The sequence below is a fragment of the Dromiciops gliroides genome, chromosome 3 (assembly GCF_019393635.1).
Source record: "Dromiciops gliroides isolate mDroGli1 chromosome 3, mDroGli1.pri, whole genome shotgun sequence".
Classification (NCBI taxonomy): domain Eukaryota; kingdom Metazoa; phylum Chordata; class Mammalia; order Microbiotheria; family Microbiotheriidae; genus Dromiciops; species Dromiciops gliroides.
The window spans coordinates 664,234,450-664,247,537 of NC_057863.1; the positions used below are offsets into that span (position 1 = coordinate 664,234,450).

The window sequence follows — 13,088 nt, forward strand, 5'->3', positions numbered from 1 at the left end:
CAAGTTATGAACAGGTAGCTTTCAGATGAAGAAATCATAGCTATCTGTAGTTATTTGAAAAACTGCTCTAAATTACTATTGATTAGATAAATGCAAATTAAAACAACTCTGAGGTACCAACTCATACCTCTCATATTGTCTAATATGACACAAAAGGAAAATAAATGTTGGAGAGGATGTGAGAAAATTGGGACACTAATGCACTCTTAGTGGAGTTGTGAACTGGTCCAACCACAACCATTCAGGAGAGCAATTTGAAAACTATGCCCAAAAGGAATTAAAATTGTATATACCCTTTGATTTTGAAATACCACTAATAGGTCTGCATCCCAAAGAGATTTTAAAAAGAGGGGTACTTGGAAAACAGGAAGACAGTATGGCAGAAACTCGGCATAGACCAACAGCTTATACCTTATACAAAAATAAGGTCAGAATGGGTTCAAGATTTAGATATAAAGGATGAAACCATAGATAAATTAGGAGAGGAAAAAATAGTTTACCTCTCTGATCTATGGAGAAGAAAACACTTTATGCCCAAACAAAAGATAGAGAATATGATGAAATAAAAGATGGAAGACTTTGGGAACATTAAGTTAAAAAGGGTTTGTACAAACAGAAGCAATGCAGCCAAAATTAGAAGGGAGGCAGAAAACTGGGAAACAATTTTTATAGCCAGCATTTCTGATAAAGGCCTCATTTCTAAAATATATGGGGATGGGGCGGGGACAGCTAGGTAGCACAGTGGATAGAGCACCGGCCCTGGAATCAGGAGGACCTGAGTTCAAATCTGGCCTCAGACACTTGACACTTACTAGCTGTGTGACCCTGGGCAAGTCACTTGACCCCAATTGCCTTCTCCCCCTCAAAAAAAACCAAAAACAAAACAAAAAAAAGTAAAATATATAGGGAACTAAATCAAATTTGTAAGAACCCAAGTCATTCCCCAATTGAGAAATGGTCAAAGGATATGAATATGCAGTTTTATGATGAAGTCAAAGGTATCTATTACCATATAGAAAAATGCTCTAAATCAATACTGATCAGAGAAATGCAAATTAAAACAACTCTTGAGGTACCACCTCATACCTATCAGATTGGCTAATATGACAAAAAAGGAAAATAATAAATGTTGGAGAAGCCGTGGAAAAGTTCAAACACTAATGCATTGTTGGTGGAACTGTGAACTGATCCTGCCATTCTGGAGAGCAATTTGGAACTATGATCAAAGGGCTATAAAACAAGCTGTGCATACCCTTTGACCCAGCAATACCACTATTAGGTCCTTTTCCTAAAGAGATCATAGAAAAGGGAAAAGGACCCACATATAGAGAAATACTTATTGTAGTTCTCTTTGTGGTGGCAAAGGATTGGAAATTGAGGGAATGTCCATCCATAGGGGAATGGCTAAACAAGTTGTGGTATATGAATGTAATGGAATACTATTGTGCTATAAGAAACAATGAGCAGGAGGCATTCAGAGAAACCTGGAAGGACTTATATGAACTGATGCTGAATGAGAGGAACAGAACCAGGAGAACTTTGTACACAGTAACAGCAACATTGTGTGATGAACAATGGTGATAGACTTGGCTCTTCTCAGCAGTGCAATGATCCAAAACAGTTTCAAAGAACTCAGGATAGAAAATGTTCTCAACATCCAGAAATAAGAACTGTGAATTATGGATGTAGACTGAACCATACTGTTTCTACATTTGACTTGTTTTTTTCCTTCTTTTTTGAGGTTTTTCCCTTGTGCTCTGATTCTTCTTTCACAATATGACTAATGTAGAAATATGTTTAATATGATAGCACATATATAAACTATATAAGATTGCTTTCTGTCTTAGGGATGAGGGAGAGAAGGGAGGGTGGGAGAAAATTTTGGAACTAAAAGTCCTGTGAAAACAAATGTTGCAAAGTATCCTTATACATATTTGCTTATATGTAACTGGAAAATAATAAAATACTTTAAAAAAAAAAAAGAGTAGTAAGCAGAGGGATCTCAGCTCCAAGGGAAGAGGGCAGAGTATGCACTCTAAGGAAAGAAGGCATAGGGATCTCAGGTCTAAGGGCTCTGCTTTAGATCTAGCTTTTTGGGTGGGTCCTGGCTCCAAGAGCCCCACCCTGCTCTGACCCTAAAGCCCCCAAATCAGAGCTTTCTACCAGTGGTACCCAAGCCCAAGACCTCAAGACCCTGCCTGCCTCTCTCCCCTAAACTTTGCCCTCTATCATCTAGAACACCATTGCTACTGGAATGACCCCTCTTCTGCCCTGGACTCCTGCCAATCTTCCATGATCCACCCCAAGGTTCGAATTCCACTTGGGCTATCACACCCAAGGCTGGTCACTCCTAAAAGTTCCCCCTCCTCCATTCCTCTACTACTTCCACCACCATCCTCCCTCCTTCTTCCCTTCTATGTTCTCAGGATAAAGTGACACTGGATTCCTTGTTATTTCTCACAGGTGACTCTCCATCTCCTGACTGCATTTTCATGGCTCCTCCCCATCGTGCCCCCTCACCCCCATGCCTTGCCTGCTGCCCCCCTCCCACCTTGTTTCTGCCTCCTGGTTTCACTTGATTCCTTCAAGTCTTGTGTAAAATCCCATTTTCTGCAAAAAGCCTTTCTTGGTCCACCTTCTCTGTTGGATTTCCTGCAATTGACCTTCTACATATTTTGTATGGAGGAAACAAGGAAACAAACCTGTATTGAGGGCCTACTATGCGGCCCCCTCCTGGATCACTGCCTTGTTGTGGCAGAGGGGCTTGTGTAGGGGCTCAAGGAAGCTAGGAGCTATGCCATGCTGGATTATCAGAGATGGAAGGGTCAGAGTGGATCATGAAAGGCTTCTTGCAGAAAACTGGGAAAAGAAGAGGAAAGAAGATACTTCCACTATGGTCTATTTTCTATTCCTGTCATTGCTTAAGGACCCTGGTTCAAGGAGCTAAGGAAGACAGAGAGAAAGACAGAAAGACAGACAGATGGAGGACAGATAAGTAGATAGGGATAAAGATCTATTTGCACACATATACATCTATATGTATACATACATATACACAAACGTATATGTACACGTACACATACACACATATAAATGTCCACATAAATACACACATACATATAACATGTGATCTGTGAGATCACAGGAACCAAGTGTCCATCACTCTTGAGTGGATCAACAACCTGCCATGTACCTGTCTGGCTTCTACCTGTGCTCCCTTATTCTGCATGTCCCTGGCAAGGACCCTAACAATTCTCCCCACAGGATCAAATGATTTACTATTTCTAAGGCTCCTGGCATAGAGCTGACACCACAGGACCAGCCCCAAGCCCCTTTCCACTTTTCTTGCACCTCCCTCCCTCTGCCTCCTCTCTGGCCCAAGGACACTGGCCTCCTGGCTGATCCTTGACCAAGGCCCTCCATCCCTGATGCTGCGCCCTTCCAGTGGCTGTCTCTCATGCCTGGAGTGTCCTTCCTCCTCCCCTGCCTCTCCTGGCTTCTTTCCCATCTCAGCTCACATCTCACCTTCTGAACACAAGCTTTTCCTGGTCCTTGACCCTGCTAGAACCTTCCCTCTGAGGCTGCCTCCCATCCATACTGTAGAGACCTTCTGTGGACCCAGCTGCTGACACACTGTCTCCTCCATTGGACTGTGAGCCCCCTGAGGGCAGGGCTTGTTATTATTGGAACCTTCCTTTGCATCCCCAGTAGGTTGGCACAGTGCTTGGCACAGAGGAGCCCCTGTCTAAATGCTCATTGACTGGACCTAAGAATGACAAGTGAGAGGGTTTCAGAGAGACCAGGGAAGACAGGGGTGGTCTGAGGCAGAAGGAAATGAGCAGATGCAGAGGGACCATGTCTGCTCTGCTGACAGCACGGCACAGGACAACTTCCATCTGACAGGATAAAGCTTCCTTGGCTCTGCTGGATTCCACCTTGGCTGATGCTGGTCAGCTCTGTGGATGGGCTGCACTCACCTGGGATGGGGGTCTCTGGGTCCCCGGGGTCATTCTCTCTGGCTCCAGGCTCTCTCCTTGGAATAGCCTTTGGTTGTCTGCAGGCTGACCTGGGGAAGGAGAAGGATCTTGGTGTTGGGGAGACATTGACTTTGTTTTCTCTTCCTAGGCTGGATGCTGACCTGCCCGGAATCATAGAGCTTAGAGCCTCAGAGCACTTCCAAAGAGGGGAGCAGGGAGGGTCAGGCTTGGAAGTGAACTTGGTCTGAGCAGAAGGAGACTCCTTGTCTTTGGCCTCATGCCCCTCCCCCATCCTCCCACTGAGACCCCAGAAGTAGGAAGAGCTTGGGGTCCCAAATGGGAGGAGACCAGGCAGAGTCTCCATGACTCCTTACTCAGCGCTCTCCCTCCACCTGATACTATGGGTGACATGGGAAGGTGGGTCAGCTGCCCCATGGTAACAGTGGGAATGGCACCCCAGGACCTTGGGGATGTGAGGGGAGCCTCAACATGAAGCAGAGGCAAGGGGCAGACCAGAGAGCCAGGCCCAAGAAGGAGGCCTGCTCCTGGCCAGCCTGGCTGACCCTCACCAAGGGGTCAGATGGGAAAGATGAGCCACAATGGAGGTGGCAACCAGCAGAAGTGGGGCTTTGGGGGTTCAGACCTACCTGGGACTAGCATGTGCAGAGATGGTTTTCAGAAGACAGAGATCTCGGCCCGGGGAGAGGAGGCAGAGAGATCTCAGATGGGGGGGGAGGAGGCAGAGAGATCTGGGGGGGGAGAGATCTCAGCTGGGGGGTGGGGGGGAGGCGGAGAGATCTCAGTTCCAGGGGAAGGGGGCAAAGAGATCTCAGCTCCGAGCGGAAGAAGGCACTAAGATCCCAGTCTCCAGTTCCGGTTTTCTGCCCGCCCACGCTGGGAGGCTCCTCCTGGTCCCCAGAGCCCCACCCCCACCCCGCCCCCCAGGCCCCGGCTGGGCCCTTTCCTCCAATCACTCCCAGGGCCAGGATCTCCGGACCCGGGCTGCCTCTCCTCCCCAAGCCCTGCCCTCCGTCACGTGGAACGCCTCGGCCAATGGGATGGCCCCATTCTTCCCCTCCCCTCCTCTCGGGCCCCCAGACTCCACCCCCGGCTGGTCCTCTCTGAGAGCTCCTCCTTCCCCAGGCCTCCAGCACTTGTCCCCCTCCTTCCCTTTCCCTGCTCTGGGACTCAGAGCCTTCCCCTCCTCAGCAGAACCCCCTGGCCTTCTTCCAGCTCCGCCTGCTCCACGCCTCTTCTTCCTCACCAGGATGTGCCACCCTACGGCCCCCCGCCTCTCCCAGGCATGCCCTTCCCCCATGTCCTCACCCCGCCCCCGTTCTCCCTGCAGCCTGGAGCCCAGACTCGTGCACCCCCACTTAACTTGCCCAGAACCTGACAGCCTTTACTGCCCTGGCCGGTCTCCATTCGTGACCCGCCACAGCCCATTCTGAACACTGAGGGGTCCTTTCCCTCTATCTCGTTATCTTCCCTAAGGGCCAGTCTGTCCCTGGAAAACAGCTGGATCCTATGGGGGCACCCAGGCCAGGCAGTCAGGACTCCGGGCTTATAAACCTCTCCTCTACTCCCTTAGACACACCTCCACCCCTCCCTCTAAGAGCAGGGGCTTGGCTGCCGCCGGAAATCCATCCCCTGAGGGTCCCACTGTTTCCCTCTCTGCCCCTCAAAAGCTGGGTCCTAATGGGAAGGGGAGAGGAGCAGAAAGCAGGGCATCTTGGTCCTGGGGCACAGGACTGATCAGGACAGGAAGCCAGAGAAGGCCTGAATGTGGGATTGCTGTTGGGGGCGGGGGTGCTAGCTAGAAACCCATGGCCCAGATCCTGAAAGAGCCTTCTGGCATTTCTTTTTTAGCAAAGGTCCACCCTCCTGGCCCTTATCTCCCACTGGGGAGTGGTTGATAGGGCCCTGCAATGTGGAGGAAAAAGTGACTGGGCTGGGGAGTGGGGCCTTGGGGCATAGACTGACACTCCTCATCCGGGCACAGGAGCAGTGGGCTTTGATCTGGTTCTTGTTCCCCCACCTGGAGAGGAAAGGGAAATTCTGGGGATGAAAATAAAGCTAAGAGAAGGAGTAACAATATCTAGGTGCATATGCACCCACGTGGGTATGTTTGAGCCTATGTTTACATGCACACCTATGTATCTAAATTGTTTCTATGTCTAGGATACAGACAACCCTTCACAGAGAAATTTTGTTACCAAGAGGTTTCCCCATTTGAAAACTTCCCTTTTTCTCTTAGATCCCTCAATGTTTTCTGTTCAGAAGTTTTCAGTTGCAAGTAATCACGGTTATCTTTTCATAGTTTGGAATTGCCTCTCTCTTGTTTGGTGAAAACACATCTCCTCCATAGCTGGGACAGGCTGAGGAGCTGTTTCTCTTCTAATTTTTGTATAGTATGACCTGTAATGTTAAGGCTGCATAGGCATTTGGGCTGGGTGGTGGGGTGTGCTGAAAGGTCTTGGTCTGAGCCTTCTTTGGAAGAGACTGCTTGCCTGCTTTCCCAGCAGACTGGATCAAATCAGGAGTTTTTCCTAGGAAATGTATTGTTATCAAAACACTGAACGTCCCCTCACAATCTCCTTGGTCTAGTCTTTTCTGTTTATCTTTCTCTCTGTTTTTTAACCAATTCCAAATGGTTTTGATGAATGCCTCTTTACAATATAGTTTACGGTCTGGAAGTTCTATTCCCTCATCATCCTTCTTTTCATCTGGTTAGGGGTACCTAGATGGCTGAGCCTGGAGTCAGTCAGCAAGACTTAAGCTCAAATCTGGCCTCAGATATTTACTATCTGTGTGACCCAGGGCAAGTCACTTCAACTGTTTGCCTCAGTATTCTCATTTATAAAATGGGGATAATCATAGCACCCACCTCCTGGGGTTCTTTGGAAGATCAAAAAGATGATAATTATGAAGCTCTTAGCACATGCCTGGCACAAAGTAGCCACTATCTAAATGTTACTTATTATTATCACTTTGGGGATTTTAAAATATCCTCTTATTTCCCCTTGCAACTTTTGGTTAATATTAACCTCACCCATCAGGCAGCTAGGTGGCACAGTGCATAAAGCACCAGCCCTGGATTCAGGAGGACCTGAGTTCAAATCCAGACTCAGATACTTGACACTTACTAGCTGTGTGACCGTAGGCAAGTCACTTAACACTCATTGCCCCACCAAAAAAAAAAAAAGAAAAAATTTATATTAACCTCACCTGACTAAAACCTGTCCCATGGAATGTGAACATTTACTGTAACCCTTAAATGTTCCTTAGAGAAGAAATCAGAGGAAGGATCTCAGCTGCCTCCTTGGCTACATCTACATCCTCCTCAATCAGCTTACTGGGGAATCCTCTAACTGGTTTAATCTGTAACCTGACTTTGTTTGCCTATAGAGTTTGAGCAGGTTTGCTTCCTATGGGGATGTAGGAGATTCTTAATCTGTTTAACTAAATTTAATTTTTCTGACATTGAAGGAAGTATGGGATTATGGACATCGATTTGATGTTGTTGTTTGTTCTTCATTTTTGAAGAGGACCATGACACTGGAGTGATGTCATGACTTGCATTGAATTGGATTTAAGTGAGCGGAGGCTCTGCAAGGTCACCAACCACACTCTTTCCTCCAGAGCCATCTGGGTCCAGTGACAAGATACATAGAAGTGAGATGGCCCCTGATGTTTAAAGCAATTGGGGTTGACTTGCCCTGGGCCACACAGCTAGTAAATGTCTGAGGTGAGATTTGAACTCAGGTCCTCCTGACTTCAGGGCCAGTGCTCTAACCACTGTGCTGCCTATCAATTTTTTATCACAGTTCCCTGTCTCCTGAATGAATAAATGAATGAGGAATGCCTTGTGCCACCTGCCCCCACTAAAGGCCCACTCCAACCCTGCCAGGAAGAGGAGGCCTCCCCAGCTAGGTTCAGAGAGGCTCCTCTCTGGAAGGCTGCACAGCCCCGGGTTCTGTCGGCCGCAGCGGTTCCCTCAATAGTCATCGCAGACACAGGAGCCATGTGACCCATGCTGCCGGCAGTCCACCTCCAGCACTAAAGGCCCAGACTCTGGCAGCACCATTTCCTTACCACTGCTTCAGCTGGGAAAGAGCACACACAACCCTGTGTTCACTGGACCCTCCCCTGGAATGTTCCACCCTCTCTAATAGTGCTTCTCCTGGAAGACCCTTCAGCAGTGTAGGGGCCAAATTTATTATGGAGAGAGTTAATTGGGTGGCTTGCCATAATATTGGGGTTCAGAAAATAATGAGGGGACCTCTAGGTCCAAAGTTTCCTCCCTTCCAAACTGCCTTTTTTAGTTATTTCCCCCAGGCCAATAAGAAAGGAAATTAACAGCCTCTTTTCCACAAACAAATCAGGTTTTATTAATGGGAATAAAATATATAACGAAGGTGAAATTAATAAAGCCAAGAACAAGGGAATAGGGGAAGAGAAAAATGGATAAGCTCCCCGGCACTAGCAAAGACTGACACATTCCCCAAACTCGCTTCCAGCTCAGCTAATTTGAAGAGCTGGCTTCGGCTTCCTTTCTATTAACTCGCCACCTGGGGTCCATAGTTTCTATAGGAGTCAGCTGTGCAGCTGACTGGAGAGTCCGCTCAGAAGCTCACCAACCAGAAAAAAAGCTCCCAGCCTCAGGGTTCTCCTTTTCTACTTTTTCTCTCCCTCCCCCAAAAGGGAGGTCCTTCAAGTTGCTTGGCCAAGAGTGGTCCCCCTAGTGACATCAGTAGTAAACATCACTCAGGGTAGGCCAGGTATGGCCTATATCTAATCATCTCAAGTAGGTACTTAGTCAGTTTCTCAAACAGTATTAGATCAATCAGGTGGGACCCCTGGGCATCTACCAAATTCCATTATTTTATCACAGCAGGCAGAGTTTGAGCTTGGCCTGACCTGGGTTTCCCAGGAAGGAAGCCTGAGAAAGGCAGTGGCATCATGCTCTGTCACCATTTCTGTCTGAAGCCACACATCATCCTCAGATCTTCTCTCCTTCACTCTTCTCCAGCTCCCTAGACTTCTCTCTGCACCATACCCCAAACTTCTTGATCCACTTTCCCCATCAGCCTTCTCAGCCAGGTCACAGGCCCCCTTGGCAGTGCTCCCATGGGCCACTTGCTCCCAGAACATCCATTTTAAGGGAAGGTCTCTGGCCAGCCATGTTCCCTCTCCTTCCTCACTCTTTGGGCAGGCGTATCCACCACGCTCCAGCATGGGCACTTTCTCTCCCTCCATCTTCCCCCTCACCTAAAGTCCAAGCACCTTTCTCTGTTTTGTAGGTATAACCCTTCACTGATGGACTCCAGCCTGGCCTTCCAGACTGGCTACTGTCCTCTACGGTCCAGGCAAACTGGTCTGTCCCCACACACACACACACACACAGGACATGCCAGCCCCCTGTGTGCCCTGCTTTTGCATGAGCTGTCAGTCCTGACTAAATGCATTCCTCCCTCACCTCCCCTGCTCAGAACCCCAAGGTCCATCAAAGCTCAGCTCCACTGTCCTTTCCTGGTTTCCCCATGGTGAGTGTTTTACCACTGGGACTGTGATTACTGATCCTCTACATGCTACACTTAGTCGTGTAAGGGGTAGAGAGCTGAAGTCCCCCTTCTCTCCCCAGCTCTGTATAAAGTCATAGGCTATAATCAGGTATGAGAAGGTGGTGATGCTCCCTTTACAAAGTATGAACACTTTCCTGGAATTAGAATGAGGCTGACCATTGGCTGGGCTAAACATTGGACACAACCCTGGAGGCTTTGAACTAGTCAGAGGTGTGGAGACACGGAGAGAATGCCCAGCCATCCAGCTGCTGGGACCAGAGGTGCAGAAAGATGCAGATCCCTGCCAATAAACAGCTCTTACCAGGGAATATGGGGTCCCTCTCTCCTTTCCCAGCCTGGGTCATGTAGACTCAGTCATGTGAAGCACAGCCAGAAACACCACAGTCAGGAAAAGGCTCCACACACCTACTCCATCGGGAGCCAGAGCCAGCCCAGAGAGGCACTTCAGCAGCCCCAAGGAGAAGGACCTCTGGCAGCAGAGAAGAGAGCCTATGGTGGACTCAGAGGACAAGCCCCAGCAGCCAGGAGTCAAGGCCTGGAGAGCTGAGGCCCCCTGGGGCATTGCACCCTGGTAGGGGGAGGGAGTGGGGGGTGCAGGGCTCGCTTTAGGAACGTCCCCCGACCAGGACGGACTGGATGGAGTTTGGGCTGGCAGCGAGGAGAGCCTGGAGGCAGGCAGCTGTTGCCATGGTGATGTGGTGACGTGGGACAGGAGGAGAGCCCCCACGGGTCGGCCTGGGTGTGCAGGAGGAGGGGGGGGGGGTGCATCAGGTGTGAGGCCAGCACGGGCTGGACCAGGGCTGATCTTTCACAAGTGTAGGAGGCCGTGGGGCGCCAGTGCCAGTGCCGGTGCCAGGACAGCTGGCATTTATGCGGCAGGAGGGGCAGCACCCCGGGCCTTTGTGGGAGTGCTTAGCTCATTCTTAAAGGATTGAACCAAAAGAACTGACACCCTCCGCGGCCTTCTGGCCAGGTCCAGGCAGCGGCGCCACAGGTGCGGACTACATTTCCGGGAATGACTGTGCCATGACGTCACACATGGTTTTTTTTGGGGGGGGGCACAGTTGTAGATTTCTTCAGGGGACTTTTTTCTTGGGCCATCCTGGGCGAATGCAGGTTGGTGAGGAAGGTGTTGAGGGAGGAGGTTCGCCGGCCCGACACCGGCTTCCAGCGGGCTGGGAGTGCCCCTCTTTCTCCTCACCCCTCCTCGGCACCCCAAAACCCTTGGCCCCTGCCTGGGTTCGTGAGGATAAATGAAGAAATGGGCCACCCACCTCCAGATATGTGGGACGGGTCACCCCAGGAATGTTGTCCTCGATGGTACCCCTTGATAACTTGGGCTTCCTTGTCTCAGTTTGTGACAGGAGGGGGGTGAGGGGAAGGAGGGCATGTGGAGTTATTAGGAAAAAGCAGAAGAAAGCTCACTCATTTTTCTTGATCTAAGATAACTTTAAAAAAAAATACTATATCTAAATAAAATTTTAAAGTTTGAATGAAAGAAATGGGCAGCTAGGTGACCCAGTGGGATTCGGATCAGGCAGACCCATCTTTGGAGTTCAAATCCAACCTCAGACACTTACTGGTTGCCTCAGTTTCTTCATCTGTAAAATGAGCCAGGGAAGGAAAAAGGCAAACCACTCTAGTGTCTTTGCATCGCCCCAGTTGGGGACAGACAGTGAACAACACCAACAGATAAAGGAAAATCAAATTAGGAATTAGAGAAAGGAGAATATATCAAATATTACCTGGAAAATGATCAAGAAAAGTTATTCACGTCCAAGATATGGAGAGAACCAGCACTCACAGGGACCAGGAGCCATTGTGGATAGATGAGAACTAAGAGGCCAGGAAATTTTCCAAAGTCCTGACATGTGAAAACATGTTCCCAAGCAGTGATAAAAAGCTAAATCTTCCTAATTTACCCTAATAATCCTGACAGAAGAGCACACATTCAGAAGACGTTATTTCTTTTAGGGCTGATTTTGGTTTAAATCAAATCAACTGGGGATTTATAATAGCTAATGGTAACGTTTTAATTCTATGGTCTAGTACTCTGCAATTATAAAATTCATATAATATCTCTGTGAAAGATATGTAGTGCCAATTGATTCCCCTGCTGTGTAAAAAAATTGTTTCCCCCTTTATCTAAGGACTTCTGCAGAGGTATTAGAAACTTATCAGATAACAAGCTAAAGTTAAAATATCCTGGCTTTTTCCTTTCCTTACAGCCAAATTTTCTGTCCCAAGGCTTTTTATCTTATAGATAAAGAACTTGGTGAATGCTGAGCGGGTGTGGCTGGTTCTCAATTTGGATAGCACAAGGAGGTATTCCAGGTTTCATGTAATAGATGATTAACCTTTAAGACTTCAAGTGGTGCTCAGTTCTATACATCTGGGGACTGCCTTTGATGCAAACATTTTTAATAAAATACTAGCCAAAAAAATTACAGAAATATGTCACAAAGATCATTCACTATGACCAGCTGGGATTTATACCAGTTATGCAGGGCTGGCTCAATATTAGGAAAAATATCAGCATAATTGATCGTATCAGTAACAAAAGTAAAAGAGGGGGCAGCTAGGTGGTGCAGTGGATAGAGGGCCGGCCCTGGAGTCAGGAGGACCTGAGTTCAAATCCGGCCTCAGACACTTGACACTTACTAGCTGTGTGACCCTGGGCAAGTCACTTAACCCCCATTGCCCCACAAAAAAAGTAAAAAAAAAAAAAGTAACAGAAATCATATGATTATCTCAATAGATGTAGAAAAGGCCTTTGACAAAACACCGCACCTATTCCTACTGAAAACATTAGAGATGGGGCAGCTAGATGGCATAGTGGAAAAAGCACTAGCCCTGGATTCAGGCAGACCTGAGTTCAAATCCAGCCTCAGACACTTGACACTTACTACCTATGTGACCCTGGGAAAGTCACTTAACCTTCATTGCCCCACAAAACAAACAAACAAACAAACAGAAATCCCATTAAAGAACAAAGGAATAAAAGGAACTTAGTTAAAATGATCAGTACTATTTATCTAAAACCATTAGCAAGCATTATCTGTAATGGAGATAACCTAAAAGCCTTCCCAATACAATCAGGGGTGAAGCAAAGATGCCCATTATCACCTCTATTATTTAATATTGTATTAGAAATGTTAGCTATTGCAATAAGAAAAGAAAAAGAAATTATAGGAATTATAACAGGTCATGAGGAAACAAAACTATCATTCTTTGCAGATGATATAATGTTATACTTAGAAAATCCTAGAGAATCAACTAAAAAGCTACTTGAGAGGCAGCTAGGTGGTGCAGTGGATAGAGCACCGGCCCTGGATTCAGGAGTTCCTGAGTTCAAATCCAGCCTCAGACACTTGACACTTACTGGCTGTGTGACCCTGGGCAAGTCACTTAACCCCCATTACCCCGACAAAAATAAATAAATAAATAAACAAACAAACAAACAAACAAACGAATAAATAAATAGATGAATGAATGAATGAATGAATGAATAAATAAATAGATAAAT

General features: G+C 47.5%; 1 protein-coding gene across 2 annotated transcripts in view; it reads right to left on the bottom strand.

Moving 5' to 3' along the window:
- The window catches only part of LOC122751847 (zinc finger protein 2 homolog), an 86,489-nt gene extending 81,706 nt beyond the window's left edge, over window positions 1–4,783 (bottom strand). For both annotated transcript variants that reach the window (XM_043999044.1, XM_043999043.1), the window contains exons 1-2: window positions 4,625–4,783; window positions 3,978–4,066 (exon numbers count right to left, since the gene is read on the bottom strand). In XM_043999044.1, the coding sequence (XP_043854979.1) occupies window positions 3,978–4,066; window positions 4,625–4,637 (102 nt within the window). In that variant the 5' untranslated portion in view covers window positions 4,638–4,783. The remainder of the gene's footprint in view (window positions 1–3,977; window positions 4,067–4,624) is intronic.
- Window positions 4,784–13,088: the final 8,305 nt, after the last annotated feature.